A 19111-nucleotide genomic window follows, 5' to 3' on the forward strand; every position below is an offset into this window, starting at 1 on the left:
GTCCGCGGTGGGTGGGAGGGGGGGGGGGGGGGGGGGGTCTCGATCGTCGGGGTACCCCTGTGTGAAAAGGGGGTGGGGGAAATATCTCCCTGGCCTCTCCTGCCCTGAATGAGTCTTGGGGCCCACGCCGCTCGCTGCCCGCCTCCCGAGGCGCCGCTTTGCGCGCCCCCTCCATTTTCCCGCCTTTTATGAGGCAAATCTCTTCCACCCTTCTGAGAGGAAATGTGGGGGCCGAATGGGAGGGACGTTCCTCTGCTTGAGGCCCCGTTCGTATGTGCAGGAGGGATAGGAAGGCAGACGGGACTGCACCACCAGGTGCCGCGTGCTTTGGAATGGCCCCCAAGCTTCCTGCAAGTGGAAAACTAGACAAAAAAGGATGTGTGAGGGGGATTTTTTTCTCACAAAAATCTGTTGTGCCAGATGATTTTTAAGAGCAGGATCTTTCACAAAGAATTTCTTGTCTGAAGCCGTAGAAACCCACGCCAAGAGCCATTTCTCCTGCACATGTGAATTAGGCCTAATATTTACAAATTATACATAGGTTGTATATATTGCTCTAGAATGCTTGAAGAGCATTGCAGACGCTTGTAATCCTTATAGCAACTCTTTTAGAGTAGGCTAGTATGACTCTTAAGTTCCCAGGCATCATGTCTGAAGTTGTCTTGCACTGAATCAGACCCTTGGTCTATCAGGGTCAGTATTGTCTACTCAGACTGGCAGCAGCTCTCCAGGGTGACAAGTTCACATTACCTACTACCTGATCTTTAACTGGAGATGCCAGGGGTTGAACCTGGAACCTTCTGCATGCCAGACAAGAAGATGCTCTAACAATGAGCCATGACCTTTCCCCATATCCTTGGAAGTTTCATGATGCAGTCACCTTGTTAAAGCTAAGCAAATCTGGGTATAGAAAATACTTTGATAGGAAGACATCTTGGGGACCCTCTCCCCTCATGAGAGCCATCTTGAGTTCCATGAAAGAAAGACCCCACAAACCCATGTAAGAAACAGAAAGTGTTCGTTGGCCACTGAAACAGGATGTTAGAGTCCTTGGACTGTGGTCTGGTCAGCAGCCACTTTTCTTATAAAATATTGGGCTGAGACTGATAGAACAGTAGCTTGCCTAAGTCTACCTAATGAGTTCATGGCAGAAGTGAGTTGTGAACCAGAGATTCCCTGATCTGGAGTACCTGTTACACTGCACAAGCATTCAGGTGTGTACATGGTATGGAAAATCATATTGTGGACCCCTAATCTTTGATCATGCGAAATGCTGGCCTGGATGAATCAATCACAAGTGGGAATTAAAATTGCTGGGAAAAAGATCAACAACCTCAGATATGCAGACGATACCACTCTAATGGCAGAAAGTGAAGAGGACCTTAAGAGCCTCTTGCTCAGAGTAAAAGAGGAGAGCGCAAAAGTGGGCTTGAAGCTCAACATCAAAAAAACTCAGATCATGGCATCCGGCCCCATCACTCCTTGGTAAATAGAAGTGGAAGTAGTGTCAGAATTCATGTTCCTGGGATCCCAGATCACCGCAGACTGTGACAGCAGCCATGAAATTAAAAGACGCCTGCTCCTTGGGAGGAAAGCGATGGCGAACCTAAATAGCATGATAAAAAGTAGAGACATTACCCTGCCAACAAAAGTCTGCATGGTCAAAGCAATGGTATTCCCAGTAGTCATGTATGGCTGCGAGAGTCGGACTATAAGGAAGGCCGAGTGCCGAAGAATAGATTCTTTTGAACTATGGTGCTGGAGAAGACTTTTGAGAGTCCCTTGGACTGCAAGAAGATCAAATCAGTCAATCCTAAAAGAAATCAACCCTGACTGTTCCCTGGAAAGCCAGATAATGAAACTGAAGCTCAAATACTTAGGCCACCAAATGAGAAGGGAGCACGCACTGGAGAAGACCCTGATGCTGGGAAAGATCGAAGGTCAAAGAAGACAGGGACGGCAAAGGATGAGATGGTTAGACAGTGTCATCGATGCAACGAACATGAAGTTGAGCAAACTTCAGAGGATGGCGGATGGGGTCATGAAGAGTCGGTCTCGACTGTGCGACTGAACAACAAAATCTTTGACCAACTTGTGGCCATTCGTATAAACCATTAAATAGAGCTAAGTGCTAAAGGATCTATACCAAAAAACAAAACCTTTTGCTTAGCTTCTCCCCTTCCTCCACAACTCCAAAAATAAATGTTCTTGAACCTATTGTATAAATCTGTTGTTTAGAAGTATAGTAAACCAACCATAAAGTCTTTAAAATACATTCCACTTGTGCAGTTAAATGGAAGTTGAGGTGAAAAGTCATGTTCATAAAGTCTTTAAAATACATTCCACTTGCGCAGCCAGATGGAAGTTGAGGTGAAAAGTCATGTGGTGCCTCATCCACATCAGAAATGATTGGGTAGAAAATGTGTAAAAGGCAGATTATGGAATGGGCCATCTGCTGTTAATATTTTGCAGTTGGAACTCAAGGTGTGATGTGAGTTCCCTCTGACAGTCTTGGCCTAATGACTAATTATAAAAACATTTAGAGGGCTGTCAATCCTTTCTTGAATCTAGCAGTAATACTAGCTTTGTTGTAACAAAGTACTCAAGTTTATTGAACTGGATTTTGTTTCTCTTGCTTTTACAGCAAAGAACAGCCATCCATGCATGTGTTCAATTTGCTTTAGAAATATGTGACATTTTAATTCAGTCTTACTGCTCTTGGAATTTTGGGATAATCAGTAATTTTCTTCCAGTATTTCTAGGCAGTACTTGATTCAACATCATTTTTACCCAGTATCATGACTTTGTCTGACAGTAACTGAAAGACTGTATGCCTGGAATTCCTAGATTGGGGTGGGGGAAATCTTGCAACATGGGATAGCCTTCTTCCATAGTAGCGCCAATCAGTAAATGGGGCTTGGCATGTTAGAGTTGAAGAGTGATGTAAAAAAAATGAAAACCATTGATTCAATATTGCACCCATGGTCTCCATGGTACCCACCAATGAGTTTTCTTGATGCACATTTGCTTCTTTGACAAAGCAGTTCTTCCCCAAAAGCAAAGAGCCAGTCTTAATTTTCTTCACCTCACTGGAGTAGGAGATACTTCAGCAGAATCCAAGAAGCATCTCTTATGTCTTTAGAGAGCATTCATTCCAAAAGAGCTACCCCTATCATAGGAATTGTCTTGCAACCTCCAAAGATTTTGTAATTGGCAGTCATTTTGGAGTGGTGTCCATTCTCTATCCTCAAAACTCCAAAACTACCCACAGACTGAACAAGACTGGGGATTCTTGTAGTAGACCGCAGTTTATGCTCTATTAAAATGAATCTGTGATCTGTTACTAGGTTGCCTTTTAAATAAAACAGCAGTTGCAAAAACAGCATTTGTGTCAGCTAGGCCTCTGTCTAGTCCTGGCTGCCGTGGGATGACTATGGAATGTTAAGTTTCATTTCAGCTGTGTCTGCTCTGTTTCTTTTATCTCTGCTTGACCTTCAGTGCCTGGTGTAGTATTTGTCCTGGGAACTGAAGCCTGTTACTTTGGTGGGCTTCTACCTGGCCCATCATTGGCCCTGGGCCATCAGGGGGTCTCTTTGAGTAATGTATAACTGCTTGCTTCGCTGGCTTTTATTCAGTTCTAACACGAGATGGTTAAGATATCTGCATACTAGTCTTCTTTGAATGAAAGCTGTTAGGAACTGATTGCTGCAGGAGTCTGACAATTTGGAGCATTGATTTATAGGTTAGAAAAATGTCATGCTGAATGATTGTTGCAAAGAATTGAATAGTGTACATATTTTTCTCAAAAGTGAAATCTTTATGGTAGCATGCTTTTGAGTAACTGGTACTGTTTTTTCCTGGTAATTGGAGCAGCAATGCCTCAGGCTTTTAAAACTTTGTTAATCTGTTGACTCCCTTCTTGATTCTACCCTAGAGAGCACCGCAAGTCAGCATAGTAATTGCTATTTGATGTGATGCCTCTTGTTATGAGCCATTACATCCTCAACTTCTTTTTGTAAATATTTCAGTCCTAATGGATAATAATTCGCGTAGTCCATATCTCTATATTTTGCTCTTTGTTCAAATGTAAAAGCATTGTTGCCACTTGCAATACTCAAAACTAAATGATGTTTCTGGGTATGTAAGTACCAGTAGCTGGTCCTTAAGGACCAGAGGAAGAAATGTGTTATATTGTATCTTAGAAATTGTTAGTAAGGGTTGTCTTGAACACTCGAAATTTCCAGTTCTTTTCGATCTCTGTGTTAATATGCCAACATTAAATCTTCAAGCTGCACTAGTTCATTCAGATGGTATTTATTTATACCGCAGTCTTTTCCCTTGTGGGGACCCAAGTGATGTACCACATCATTCTACCCTCTTCCTTTGTATCCTCAAAACAGTTACCCTGTGAGGGTAGGTTAGGCTGAGAGCAACTAGGCCAAGTGATCTTCCATGTTAAGAATGGGGATTTAAACATGGGTCTCCCAGATTGTAGTCTGATGTTCTAATTTTTACACCATGCTGGCTCCTGCTAAACATTTCTAATCACAGATCTATATTTGTTTGCAGAGACGCTGAAGATGCAATATATGGGAGGAATGGTTATGATTATGGCCAGTGTCGTCTACGTGTTGAGTTTCCTAGACCTTCCAGAGGTCGGGGTGGAGGCTTTGGTGGGGGTCCTCGTGGGAGGAATGGCCCTCCTTTGCGACGTTCTGAATTCCGAGTCCTTGTTTCAGGTATGTTGCCTTCGGTACTTCATACTGACTAGGAACTTTCCTGGTGCCACGTTTCACTTATATTTTGTTGGGGAGGAGTATCCTGCTGCTGTAATCTAAGGTTTCTTCTTTAATATGAAACCTGTGGCTGCGAAGGAGCTTTTTCAGAGCTAAGAGGATCACACACCTTCCCAGTTAAGCGGAAGTCTGTTTGCTTTTGGACTTCATCTTGGTGAACGAATGGTGAGCAAAAACATCTTCACCCAGTGGGCAGATGTGAACTTGATGGACATGGAAGTGGGCACCTCTGTGGGTAGGTGAAGGGAAGGAAGTCAACCATGGGGACCATTCTTTTGGGGTTGAGGGCCAGAAGGAATAGATCCCAAAACTTCACATACGCTGACCATAGCATGTGATGCTTGGAGACAAGAACGAATCTGTTAAAAACAGACAGACACATGTGGCAAGTGCTGCATCAGCCACATATTGTTTGTGATGGGAGAAAGTTAACATGAGTTGGCTCCCTTGATTACTAATCTTGTGGACTCTTGAGGGCAACCTGGAATTTCTGGAATAGGTGTCTATTTAGTGAGTTAAGGAACCCAGGTGGAAAAGGCCTTTTACTGGAAAAAAATGGAAGTATTTTGGAGATTTTGCAATGGCAATCAAAGCTCTGGAGAAAGCATCATCATTTCCTGACCAGATTTATGGAGTGGTACACTAAAAACAAACTTGCTCATAAAAACATGTTTGTTCTCATGTACTTAAAACACACACACCCATACACACAGCAGGGGGGAAAAATCCTCTCCCCTTCCCAGTGATCTAACTCCTCTGCATGCTACTGTGACATCCTGGCTAGATGGTCACTGTGAGGAAACCACTGAAGTGCAGTCTCTTCAGCTTTGCAACAGGACCTGACAACAAAAGTGTGGAACCCCAGGTGTACATCTCCCACAGAGAAGCCTAGGAGGGCAGGGAGGCTGTCTGGAAAATTCTCTTGACTTTTGCCGTGCATGTGAGAAGTTGCATTGGCAGAGGGTAATATGGAGGATTCTTGCAAACTGCCGGGAGCTGCAGTGTACTAGTTTCTCCAGGAAATGATGTGGAACAGGGAAACCACTTTTGCCTTTTCTTAGTAATCATGCTGATAGTTTAACTCGGGTATCCTTTTTCACTGCCCAAGGATGAACTATTGGAATCCAAGGACCCAAACTCATACTGTTAGAAGGGAACTACCATTCTTGGATGGGAATCTGATCCTGAGTAACTAAGTCACACATGGAGTACAGTCTGTACAGTCAGAGTTAGGGGGTGATGTTAAGTTTCCATTGGACCAACGGAGGATTCCTCTGAATGCCCAGCACTCTGACTCCTAGGGGACTATCCTCGGGGACCTTGCTGACTTGGAGGGCTCATCTACTCTGGAATGGAACTTAATTGCTGTTCTTTGGATCCTTCTGTTCTTATTGTAGCATTGGCCTTCTGGAATAAAAGGAAGTCTGTGGAAACAGTGGAGCCTGTGACATCCTGGAGGAAACCAGTCAAGGCCGTGTAGCCATTCCTGGAGTAGCCTAAGCGCCTAGTGTCCTCTCTTTACACGGTGTCTTATGTTTTGTGTTCTCACTGCTCAGGGCTTCCTCCATCAGGCAGCTGGCAGGACCTGAAGGATCACATGCGTGAGGCTGGTGATGTATGTTATGCAGATGTACAGAAAGATGGAATGGGGGTGGTTGAGTTTCTTCGCAAGGAAGACATGGAATACGCACTGCGTAAACTGGATGACACCAAATTCCGGTCTCATGAGGTGGGTTCTTGCCTGTGGGTGAAGAGCATGTGCGCGTACCAGTCATGGAAGAACATGCATTAACCAGTCCTGTTGTGATGCTCTCAAGAGGCCCCAGGGCACAGTCTAGCAGTAGTCTTGGAATTGATGGCTAATGGTAGTCCTTATAGAATGTTAGGGGACCAGCTTAAGGGTTGTCAGGGCTGCGTGAAACCAACCCCATGCTGGCTTGGTGCGAGCCCTGACAATCAAGATGAGGTTTTATGGTTTCATTCTTAAGTTACATGGAAAATGAGCATTTGGATTACTTGCCTCTAACTTCTTCTGGGTGGGTCAAGTTGACTTGCTTTGCCATTCCCTTTGACAGCCAGTGGCTGAACAGGTTGCTACTGGCTCTTTGGGTAAACTTAGCTCACCTTGCCTTGGTAGCTGGAGGTTGTATCGGCAGACTGCAGTGCTGTCCCCCAAAGGAGCTGATGAGTAACTAGTGGGTTACAACAGCAAAATTTTCCCCACCTGTGCATGGAACCGCTTCCTGTAGTGGTATACCTCTGCCACCAACAAGTGGGTGTTTTTTTTCAGTCTTGGGGGCAGTGTTTACTTCACTTGAACCACCTTCATCCAAAGGCTGGCCTGATCTACTGCAACCACCCCTTCTATCACAGCTGGAGGCTTCTTTCTGTGGATTTTCCCCTCCAGAACTTGAGCTGCTGAGACACAATTTAATTGAGAGTTCACCGAGGCCTCTCCTAACTATGCCAAAGGATTTCACTAGCTTACATCTTGTTCCCTCTGATGTTTATAAAATGGAAACCCACTGAGATCTTCACCTTTGATAATTATATTGAAACAAAACCTGTCTGGTTCCCTTGCAGCTGACATTATTTTCCTAATACCTGCACAATACTAGCTGTTGTGTAACATGCCCTTCTTCCATAGACCTCAAGGGCAAGACCAGAGCTGACTCTAGGCGGCAGTAGAGGGATTTGTACTGCCTTTTCTGTGATAATTCTTCCAGTCCTGAGCCACTTTGTGCATTGGTTTCTGATCTTCATTTCTGGCATCATTCATTCATAACGTTGACCACAGGATGTTATGCAAACATTTGGGTTTTCTTTGTTTTAAATTCCAGGGTGAAACATCCTATATCAGAGTCTGTCCTGAAAGAAGCATCAGCTATGGCTACTCGCGCTCCCGTTCTGGTTCAAGGGGTCGCGATTCTCCATACCAAAGCAGGGGATCACCACGCTACTCCTCTCCCTTCAGGCCATTCTGATTCACCCAACAGGGACTTCTAAAATGTGAACTGAGCTCTTTATATCTGCTCAGAGTTTACATTCCAAAATGGATGGATATAGTCTTTCGTAGGAAGCCTTTTTTTTCCTTTCTATTCAACGATCTTTTTTTATGACTTACAGTTTTTACTAGGGAAGTGTTGGTAATGAAATGCTATAAACCGTTGCCACTTAAAACTTTTTGTTTGGAAAATGTAAATTGTTTTGTTTCTCCTAAGTGAGGAAGAATGAGCTTGAGACTCAGCTTGTATTGGTATGTCCGCAGGATGGTGCTGTAAAGCAGCAGAGCAACCTGTATGGCTCAGCCTGTTGTGGTGTTTTGAAATATACTTACATGTTTCTGTAACTCACAAGTGGGTATTTGTCTTTTTGTGCAGTGAGGATGTTGGGATGTATAGAAGCACAGCTGTGTTTGGACTTAAAATATCTTTCTACTATCTGTTTAAAGAAACACCCTAGTTTTTGTCCACTGTTAAAACATCAGTCAAATGTTTATATTGCTCTAAGCCAAATGCATAGGCCTTTACAGATGGCAGTGCAGTCTCACAAGCAATGCCCAGGATGGGAGGTGGGAGGCAGAGTATCTGAACACTACTGTTGAGACAGGCTTATCTTTGGGTGAAGACTTGGCAAGCCTCCAAAAGGGCCCTTTGTGCCCTTGCCACATGCAAACCAAATACATGCAATAGGGACACTCAAGAGCTAGTATGATGTGGTGAATAGTATCAGACCACAGTTCTGAAGACCCTCGTTTAAATCCCCACTCAGCTGTTTTACTTGGTGACCTTGTACCTGTCACACACATACTTATCTTAGCCAACCTCACAAAGCTGGTGTGAGGATAAAATGGAAGATGAGAGACTAAGGGAGGAATTTACGTATGTGTTTTGTACTTTAGTTGGTAGAGGGTGCTTGCCCCATTTAGGAAAACCTAAATTAAGGAGAGGTTTCCCAGACTGAAAGTATTATTACACACTCAGAAGCACACTTCTCCAGCCAGCCTGCACGTGTATGGAGAGTATTCCTGGTCAGCAGATAAGTGCTGGCATTAGAGAACACTTTTTTTTAGGTTGAACCTTGGCTCAGATTAAGCTCTGCAAAAAGAAAAAGAAAGTGCTCTCTTCAGTTAACTAGATGTCCAGTTCTTTGGCAGGCCGTATCGGGCTTGAAACTGACCATCTCCCTTCTTTGGAGGTCTACTTTCCGATGTCAGAATGAACTTTGGAGGCATGTGCTAACCCTGAACTGCAGCACATTATTTGGAGACAGTCAGGTCCCATTTACCTTCAAGTATCAGTTCGTGTGTGTGGTAGTATACTTGGTAGATAGGAGAGATTGGATTTATACCCCACCCTTCACTCAGTCTCAGAGCAGCTTACAAACGCCTTTCCCTTCCCCTCCCCACATTTTCCACGTGGACAGTACTCAGCTACACCTGAATTTGGTGGAGGGGGGCCTGCTGCTTCTTCCTTCTCTTTCCGTTTCTCCTCAAGTGATGCAGGCACATCTTTTCAGCACTACTGGTGCTCAGTCAGCAGGCTTTCCAACTCATTCCTCTGTGAACTGATCCTGCCCACTGCATGGAGCCCCTGTTTTGATTTATTCAGGCTGGGAAATGTGGGCGAGTGCAGGAGCTCACAGGCTGAGCATGACTGGTGAGGAGGTAGACAGGAGGGGGGAAGGAAGGAAGAGGCATGTCTGCTCATCACAACCTGGTGCTGGGAACAGGAGAGGCATACAGTAGAACCACTTGCCAGAGGGGAAGAATGTGGAACAGATATTTGGGCCTTGTTAATTTGTTATTTATCAGTGTGTGCCAGAGGTGCTTTGGTTTAGCCTATTAAGGCTGTGGCCTTACTCACTTTCTTGGGAGTAAATTAAGCACTGTTGATGCAGAGGATCAATCTGTATGTATTCTTATATACATATAGTAAAGTCAAATGTCAAAAATCTGCATCTGCTATATACAAGTCACCACACTGACATTCTGAGACAATAATTCATGTGCAGTTCAAAAATAGCACATATGCTTTGCTGAACACAGGAAATGATATTAATAAGTAAGGCTAATGTGCCAGAGAGATCCTTAAAAACATATTCAGTGTTGAGCCAACATTTAACATTCTGGTGTGTTCTCATTCCTTTTGTAATCTATTTTGTGCATGCCAAACTCTGAAATAATGAAGTAGCACATTCTCCTGGAACAGTATACTGCAAGAGTCCCCAACGTGACACCCATGCGTTTTTAAAAAGTGGATGGGGCTTTGGTCCTGCAGGTCATCTGATTGGCTTGCAGATCTTTAAAAATGTTGCTTTGGCAGCAGCTGCCACCACAGCACAAAGATCTTCACTGTGTGATTGAAGGTAAGCTGTGTGTATTGTTAAACAGATCTTCTGCCTGAAATGTTGAAGAGTTACTACTGGTGCTATGCATAACCAGTTCCCTGACATTTTGTGGTTGGCTCCGCTTCCTGCAGCAGCCATTTTCTGGTTGCACCCAGCACCTTGTGGCAGAACTCCAAAGGCACCCACAGGCTCAAAAATGTTGGGGACCTGTGATGTAGTGTAATGTCTCCATTCCAGGAGTCTGATGCATTTTCCAGGCAAGGAGATTTTTTTAATCTGCCAAACAACATTCATATTTAACAAATGTGCTATTATGTTACCTGTATTCAGGCATACTATTAGCCAAATTGCCTTGAATTATTAAGTAGTCTAGGGGAAGTTATGCTTATTAATTTGGCAATAGGCAAATTAGGGTTCACACCAATGTATACAGAAGTCCCACCTTTGCTGTAAACACCAGAACAGACACAAAGACTGTATTCAGTAAAATATAATGTCTTTTTGCAGGGGAATATATATAATTCAAACAATACACAACCACACACACATTTATAGAACTAAGGAAGCAGAGGTGATTGATAGTTTATAGAGGGGTTATACAACCTGGTCCAGATGTGCAGAGTTCCATGGATTGTGGCCTAAACTCAGAGAGCTTAGGGGTGGACTGCCATGTTGGATTATGGCAGAAAACACACGGGCTGAGGCCATGTTTACGCTGGGATATACCCTATGGAAGACAATGCAGACCAATGGCTGGTCCTGGGGGCTGGTCTCAGGTGAGAACAATAGATTTCCTGGACTAATGATGAGTCCCAGGGGGGTGTGGCATCAGGATGGGCAAGGCCTAGATGTGACCAATGAGCTTCCAGAGAGGCAGAGTCTGGATTTAACAATAGAAGCCAGGTGCTGGGTGGCTAGTTGAATGGATTATCTGACCACTAATGGTCCTGGCCAGGGTAAACAAAAGGTGGGAGCCGTCCCTAATTAGTGCCAGGAAGGATTGTTAATTATTTGAATGTTTGATTGATTTATCCCGGTATCTTGAGGGACAGAGTAGAAAAGACAAGTATTCAGACAAAGAATTAAATAGACTTTAGAAATGTAGATACTTTACCTGCTAGAACTCACTGTTATTCCATAAGCATAATCTCTGTTGGGTGGAGGGGGGAGACTGGAGGCTTGCTCTGAGGTTGCCTGTCACCTGAAAATGGAGACCCCTTTTTCAGAGCTGTGGCTAGCACTGTGTTTCAGAACCAAGAGTGCCTTCCTTGGCCTGAATTTTGTGGGTCTCTGGATCAGGTTAGAAGTGGGGTGCCCCTGCTATTGGGGCAAGAGTAAAAGGCAGCGCCTCTGGCAACAATACTTCCCAAACAACTGTATTACAGTGGACAACAAAACGTGCTTTGTTTATCGTGCACTTCATATGTTAACACATATTTAGTATATGAGAAAATACTGTATATTTTAAAATAAAACATTTACACCTCATATAAAACACCTGTGGACCAGCACTGACACCACTGAGGACTATATGTATAGCTTCTTCTCACTTAAAGAACTGAACTGTTCCAATGCATGTTTTGGTTTGGGTGGGGGGAGTATTGCGTATGTTTTTACTCCCCTCTTCCGGTGTTGACTGACAGTGCTGGATATTAATAAGGCAACTTTTTATTTCCAAAATACTCTCTACCTCTGACTCCATACTTATGTACATTGAAGGCTGCTGCTCCTCATTTCTTTCCACCTACTTGGCAGAAAGCATAATAGTGAATATTGGCAAGTGTGCTCACAATTGTTTTTTCAAAGTTTTGTGTGCAGGTTGCCTCAGTGTGATTTCCCCCCTTTTTGTACCATCTCCCTTCCCAATGAATGCTTTTTTGTGTGGGTGAGGGTTTTTAAAATGTTTTTGACCACAATCCAACACAGTGGTAGGTACACACTCACCCTAATGGAAATTGACAAGCTTTTTACAGTGGATATTGCATATCTGCCTTGAGTGGGAGCTGTAAGTATACATGGGATGTTCAGAAATTGTTTGCAAGAGTTAATAGTCCTCAGACAAGGCAGTCCATCCTTTCACAGAAGGTTGTACAGGAGACTTGAAAGATTTAATCCTGGATGCAGCTGCATTGGACTCCAGAGTCTAAAAAGTCAGTGGTAGCATGTCTGCTGAGGGCTTTTTCTTCTGCAGGAAAGTGTCTCGGTCTTCTAACTTTGGTAATGGGATGTTCCCTAATGAAAACAATAAAATTGAATGGAATTAAGTATGTGCTAGTACAAAATTTACTTAAACAACTCTAATCTAATTTCAGTAAACAATCTATTTGGTTTGTGCAACTTGTAGCATGTCCCACTAATGCCCTTATTACCAAAAGGGTAAGTAAACAAATGTTGGCTCCAAGACTTTACTGAAGGTGGTCCAAGATTCTGCAAGTTTCCTTGCAGATTCTGCTATTACTGAGCATTGAATGCATACTGTTGATTCTTTGCAGGAGTGCAGTGAGATAGCAGAATGAAGCACAAGATCCAGAATTCTGCTCTCAGAGGATGTCAGTGTTTTGAGTTACTTAAAGTCAACTTTCATTTTTTAATGCAGAGTAGATAATTGTTCTTGTTCTCTGCTAAATGACGATATTGACTGATTTGTACCAGTTGTATCTCCTGAACTGAGAGGAATTAATTAGCAACAAGTGAGAAGCTGTGTTGCTTACAGATACTTGGGAAAGGGTTAAAAGTGCCAAGCATCTTCCAGTAAACTTAACTGCATGCATGACACAAGATGTTACCTGGTGGAGCTATGAAATACTCTTCCAGTGTCTGATTGGCATTCTTCAGTAGCTCCTCTGCAAAGTTGCCTTCTGTGACATTATCTTCCCTGAGATACAAACACCTGAGGGAGCATAAATGATTACTTGAGACTGTTGAGATATCATGATACAGAAAATAAAGAATGATAGCAGCTAGCCACAAGTCAAGATTAGGCCACACCACCTGACCACAGAAGGCCAAAAGAACTGAAAGATGTTACTACAGTCTTGCTTTTTGTAGTGATGCCATATATAGACAAGAACTTTTATTCCTGTCTTTAAAGGCAGCTAGTGAGTGACACATGGCAACAAACGTTTTCTACTCTGTTCTGAGCTATCTGCATAATTGAGATAGTATTTTGAGTATTTGGGGCAGCAATGACCATTGAATGATTTTACAAACCACATACAAACTGCCTCCACGCACCAAGATCCATCTATTCCAACATCATGTCTTCAATAACAGCCAATAGGATGCCTTCAGGAAGTTCACAAGCAGTATGAAAAAGCGATTACATTCCTATTTATCTCCCACATGCACTTCACTGTCTGTGAACAGGGAGCTTTTCTTTTGTTACTACAGCTAAAATAACTCCCTGAATCTGTCTAATCCTAAAACTGCTTTAATTCTAGGGAGGGTCTGTGGCTGAGTGGTAGAGTATCTGCTTGGCATGCAGAAGGTCCCAGGTTCAATTCCTGGCATCTCCAGTTAAAACGACAAGGTGATGTGAAAGACCTTTGCCTGAAACCCTGGAGAGCCACTACCAGTCTGAGTAGAGAGTACTGACCTTGGTGGACCAAGGGTCTGATTCAGTATAAGGCAGCTTCATGTATTTGTGGCTCTGCCCGGAGGAGCTGTTTTCTAAGGTTACATTTCTAAGGAGTGTCCCAAGTAAATATGCTTGTCATGCAGTAATTACATTGGCAAAGGTGCAGGAAGTTTACTCTTTCTGACAGAGGATAGACAGGGTAACTATCAACTGTACACATCCTGTTAGCAAGAGGGGGTATTTTATTTTTACATAGACCCGTCAAATCAAGAATTCCCTATACAACCCAGCTGCACTGTAAAACAGAAGCGCCAGAGTAGCCCCCTGCTAATTTCAGATTATATTCCACAGAACAATGCCAACTTTAAAGTTAAAACCTATATAAAACAAACTACATAACGTAATTACATTGGCAAAGGTGCAGGAAGTTTATTCTTTCTGACAGAGAGGATAGACTGAGGGTAACTATCATCTGTACACATCCTGTTACCAAGAATTCCCTGTACAACCCAGCTGCACTGTAAAATGTATACAGAAGCGCCAGAGTAGCCCCCTGCTAATTTCAGAACAAGATTATATTCCACAGAACAATGCCAATTTTAAAGTTAAAACCTATATAAGAAACAAACCACATAACGAAATTGTAGAAATCATTAGATAAGTTTAAGAGTAGACACATTGCTAAGATTCACCTGTCCTCCAGTACTGAGTCCATTGGCTCCACACCATCCGTGTTAATGGAAAGAAGTTGATCGGCAAATTCGATTGCTTTCTCCAAACGTTCCACACCCTCCTGATTGCGGAAATCAACAAGTGCAAGACGCTCCAGATGATCCAGCAACTCCAAAGTTACTTTTTTCTTCAAACACAGAAAAAGTAACATATTTAGGTTGTGTGGAGAACATTCCAAATGTGACAAGGTAAATGAGATCTGATCTGTTTTTTCTGAAGTCCCTGAAGTTAAGAGTGAAACTATTTCTGGTTCAATGGTGCTCTGCATTCGGAAGTTCCCTGGCAATTCCAGTTAAAGGATCTTGAGTATTTATTTGTGGTCTGTTTTTCCTTTCATCACTTCAAATATGTATGTTTAGGTTTGGAGTGTGGCTAACCTGAGAATTTTAAAAGTTCACACACCTAATGACTAAGATCAGCCAATATTTCCTACCAGCTGGGTTTACTTCATAAACATGACAAGTTCCATGGCGGTTCTCCCCTCCTCCCCCCATTCAAATATTTTGACAGATGTCACAGGCACCAGTGCTTACTTTCTATAATAGTGTCAGATCCCAACTTATATAAAGAGGTGTGATAGTATAGTGGCCGAGGAAATATGCCTGGTTGAATTCTGCTTCAGCCAAAAACAGCAGCATGATCATAAGCACATTTATTCAAAGATACATTCAGCTCTTCGATGGGACTTCTCTACGTTTGCAGCCTGCGTGCGCTTGAGGAAGGCTTCTATCTACTCTACAGGGCTATAAATGCTGGCCTTCCCTTATACGGAATGTAAGCATTAATGAAATAATAATGGACACACAGAAGAAACATAAATGCTACTGTTCTGAACATCCTTTTTTTAAAATGCGGGTGCAATAAACCGCTGGGAAAGAGGACTTTACACTCTTCTCACCCTGCCGCGTCCATCCTCCTGAAATGGCGGAACAGAAGAGAGCCCTGCAGAGTTACCACTCCGAGAACAGAAAGCCGCACGGGCCAAACTACTGACACGGAGAGCCCACATAGTACTCCTCCACCCGGTCTCCCGATACGGCTCGAAATTGTGTCACTTCCGGGTCTTGGGCGGAAGTACGTCTTTATGTGCGCCGCTACCCTTCCCGGCTCCCCTCCGCGGGCCACGGCCGCCATGAACAGTGTGGGGGAGGCCTGTACGGAGCTGAAGCGGGAATACGACCAGTGTTTCAACCGCTGGTTCGCTGAGAAGTTCCTGAAGGGGGAAAGCGCAGGCGACCCTTGCGTCCAGCTCTTTAAGCGCTACCAGCTCTGCGTCCAGGCAAGAGGGTTTCTGGGCATGTGCGGGGGGCTTGAGCTGTGGGTCAGGACGCTTCCGGGTGTCATCTCGCTGGGCGGGCCAGGCTTGGTTTAGTGGCAGAGCTGGGGAAACAGTAGACTCGGGCAGGAATATATCAGGAAACGGACTGAAAGGGTGTCGGGAAAAGGCCATGAATGGCAATAAAGGGCAAGACAGGACATTGCTGGACACCAGTGTACCCTCTAAGCTGAGTTAGTGTGAGCTGGCTCACAGTTTTTTAGTCTCCGGCTCACACATTTTTGTCTTAGTTCAGGAAGAATGGCTCCAGAGCAAACTAATTTTTCAGGAGCCAAATAGCTTGCTCACAACTTTAATGCCAGTAGCTCACAAAGTAGAATTTTTGCTCACAAGACTCCACAGCTTAGAGGAAGCATTGGACGCAGAAGGATGTCGGAAATGAACGAAGGAGCAGTGATATCATATAGTCAGGCTGGTGATTTTTAGGGTAGCTACCAAAGGAGTTCACTTTCTTGTGGCATCAACCACCTTAAGACTTCTGTATTCCTGTACTTCTTGTCACTTATGTTCACACTTATTTCCTTGACACACGCTCTGAAGATATCTAGTTCTCTGAATTTCTAGCTTGTCTGAAAAATATACCCTTACTTCAAGCACAATTATTTCAAAATCCAATTTTTGAAGATGTTAGAATGCAGATAGGAAATTTCTGTTGCAAACATTACCTGGAATTATGCAAGCAACCTTATTTCTTAATAGAATTTAATATTGTCTCAATATCATCAGAACTATTAAAATATACTTCCTTTTCTTAGAAAGCTATCAAGGAAAAGGACATACCCATCGAAGGGCTGGAATTCATGGGCCCCAGCAAAGGAAAATCTGAAAACTCTTCCTGACCATGATGGGATATAGGAGGAGTCTTTTGAATTTTGAATCACAGTGGCACCAGGACAAGTTAGCTGCTGTCTGAACTACAAGGACTTTTCTCCATTGCAATTTCTGCCTTGTAAATGCAGCTTTGTTTTTAATGAACTGAGGGTGGGTATTACTGTTGGGGAGAGAGTGAGTAGGGGGTAGGAGTGATCAATTTCAGATTATATGGAGTTACTGATCAGCTTTTTTCATGTAGGCCAAATTAAGCTATAGTTGTAAAATGAACGATGGGGCTTGACTGATACAATGCACTGTTGTATATTTGTGTTTGGAATCTTTTCTCTCCATTAGTGCCACTTACTTCCTGGAGTGCTAGAAAGTGTTCTCAGCATTGACTATCTAAAGGATGAAAGATATAGCACTTAAGCAGTGTGGCGCAGAAATGTTATTTCTCTCTGAAGAATGTAGCCTCATGCTACTGCTTCCAAAAAACAAACCTGTGTGCTTATAAAAAACCCCAAATTCTTTCAGCTGTAAGGAAGTTTGAGGCATACAGTGCTTCCTTTTGGCAAGCGGCAGCAAGACAAAACCTGTCTAGAACTTACTTTTTACTTCTGTCTAGTAAATGTGAAGGCGAAGCAATAGCATGGTTTTATATTCAGTATGATGCCAGTGCTCCTTTGTGAAAGGAAAGTGTTATTCCTCTTGCCTACCTCTTGCATTTTGTTTGGCCAAACAGACCATATTGTGGGCTGCAGGCTTAGAAGATGAGAAATCTGTATGAAGAGTGGGGTTAAAATGTAATTCTCCTTTGTCACTCAGAGTTTCAGATTACTAAACAGCATCCATTCATGTTACACAAGCTACCTAGTCATTTTGCTGAAACATCTAAGATAATTTGGAGCAAATATTGTTAAGTAGACAGTATAAGCAGCTGCCTTGGCATAATTTATAAAAAGTTCACTACATTAGTGAAAATGTAATAAATTCTTAGTCATGACATTAAAGCATCAGGTTTGGAACTGCAAGAAAATATCCAGGTCTCTTCCTCTCTTTTGTGGCTTTCCTTTAAATTATCAGATGAAGTTCCATGTTAGTCTGTGGCAGCTGGAACAATCTTAAATACTAACAGCTATAACAGTCAGCGCTTCTGAGAGTCCAAACCACTTTTTCAGAAGCATTATATTAATTTGGTAGAAATACAAACATTTGGATTCATACTGGAATGTGGAGGAATATTTTATTGACCTCATTTTGAAATTAGATCTTCCTTTTTTTATACCTTTGTGTGCGTGATATTTATGTGTCTGTCAACAGATAACTTTTGCTTGCATCAAAAGGAAAGTTTGTTCCTCAGTAAATATTAATCTTTAAGGTGCCACAGGGCTTTGTTTTCAGGGCTGTGGTACCTTATAGGAGGCTGGGCAAACACCTGGTTTGCTTCATATCACAGTCATAAAGCCCTTGTGTCGGCAGCAGGAGTTAGACTAACATGGGCTGCGGTCACACGGAGCATTAGCCACGCTACAGAGACGAAAGATAGGCGGATTTTCCAGGCGCGATGACAGTGCCACATCTGAGAAGCGTAGAGCTCCCGTGGCGAACCCTAGGCTTCCCGCCGAAGATGCGAGGTAAAAAACTAGTACCTCCGAAGTACTAGTTTCCGGAAACCTCGGGGTAAGGGCGGGTGCCTGATCGCGTTTCCGGTGTTAGGTCGTGGCATCTGGCGCCTGCTCATGTCCCGTCACTAAAAGGTGTTTTTTTTCCAAGTCTCCACGGGATGTGCACAAGCGCATGCGCACACTTTGTTTAAAAACAAACAACACTGCCCCCTCCTCTTTTCCGTAACCCCCCCCCCACACTCCTGGCTCGGCCTGCTCAAGCTCCTCCTGGAGGGGACCGGACAGAGGACAGTTTGCATTCCTCTGCAGCCCTGGAAGGGGTTAAACCCGCGGAGCCTTTTGCTAGAGAGGCCACTTCTTTGCCACGCCGCAGGATTGTCCTGTGATCAGCACCTCCCCCCTAACCACGGGACCTCTATGGGACGTCTGATCGCGCAACCGTACGTTATTTTGCTCCGGGGCAAACAGCCCCCCCCCCCGCGTTTTCGTGCCTGTGTGACCGGGGCCATGGAATACTAATATGAAGTACAACCCCAGTTAATGCTCCCATTGGGTTTCCTCAGCTTATTCTACTGAGGAGCAAAATAAATTATTTCCTCTTAGTTTATGCTTCCTGTCAACTTTCACCAAGCCAACAGCAAGGTCACTTTGTCTTGCAGAAAGCTTCCTAGGCAGTTAAGGTGCTTTGATAGTAGGCTTCTTGCTTTCATCTTGCATAAAGAACACATCCACAGATAGTCACTTTGTCTTGCAGAAAGCTTCCTAGAACACATCCACAGAGAGTGAAGAGTTGCTGCTTTATAGTTTAAGCAGTTCTCTGAAGCACTGGGGACAAAGTTCATATTCACTCCATCTCTTTGCATGCTAGCCCAATGTAGGGATT

General features: G+C 43.5%; 3 protein-coding genes across 3 annotated transcripts in view; 2 read left to right on the forward strand and 1 right to left on the reverse strand.

Annotated features, from left to right (window-relative positions):
* The window catches only part of SRSF9 (serine/arginine-rich splicing factor 9), a 21520-nt gene extending 13368 nt beyond the window's left edge, over nucleotides 1–8152 (forward strand). The window contains exons 2-5 of the mRNA XM_015429580.1: nucleotides 4029–4086; nucleotides 4570–4739; nucleotides 6353–6525; nucleotides 7637–8152. Coding sequence (XP_015285066.1) covers nucleotides 4029–4086; nucleotides 4570–4739; nucleotides 6353–6525; nucleotides 7637–7780 — 545 coding nt within the window. The 3' untranslated portion in view covers nucleotides 7781–8152. The remainder of the gene's footprint in view (nucleotides 1–4028; nucleotides 4087–4569; nucleotides 4740–6352; nucleotides 6526–7636) is intronic.
* Nucleotides 8153–11480: 3328 nt separating this feature from the next.
* On the reverse strand, nucleotides 11481–15463 carry GATC (glutamyl-tRNA(Gln) amidotransferase, subunit C). The gene is made up of 4 exons (XM_015429581.1): nucleotides 15353–15463; nucleotides 14415–14581; nucleotides 12932–13035; nucleotides 11481–12377 (listed from the first exon to the last, which is right to left on the reverse strand). Exons 1-4 carry the CDS (start codon nucleotides 15461–15463, stop codon nucleotides 12289–12291), a joined length of 471 nt encoding a protein of 156 aa, XP_015285067.1. The 3' UTR covers nucleotides 11481–12288.
* An 89-nt stretch (nucleotides 15464–15552) lies between these two features.
* Nucleotides 15553–18160, forward strand: TRIAP1 (TP53 regulated inhibitor of apoptosis 1). The gene is made up of 2 exons (XM_015429602.1): nucleotides 15553–15733; nucleotides 16546–18160. Exons 1-2 carry the CDS (start codon nucleotides 15587–15589, stop codon nucleotides 16627–16629), a joined length of 231 nt encoding a protein of 76 aa, XP_015285088.1. The 5' UTR covers nucleotides 15553–15586; the 3' UTR covers nucleotides 16630–18160.
* Nucleotides 18161–19111: the final 951 nt, after the last annotated feature.

The sequence above is a fragment of the Gekko japonicus genome, unplaced genomic scaffold (genome assembly GCF_001447785.1).
Source record: "Gekko japonicus isolate JY-2015 unplaced genomic scaffold, Gekko_japonicus_V1.1 scaffold409, whole genome shotgun sequence".
Taxonomy (NCBI): Eukaryota; Metazoa; Chordata; class Lepidosauria; order Squamata; family Gekkonidae; genus Gekko; species Gekko japonicus.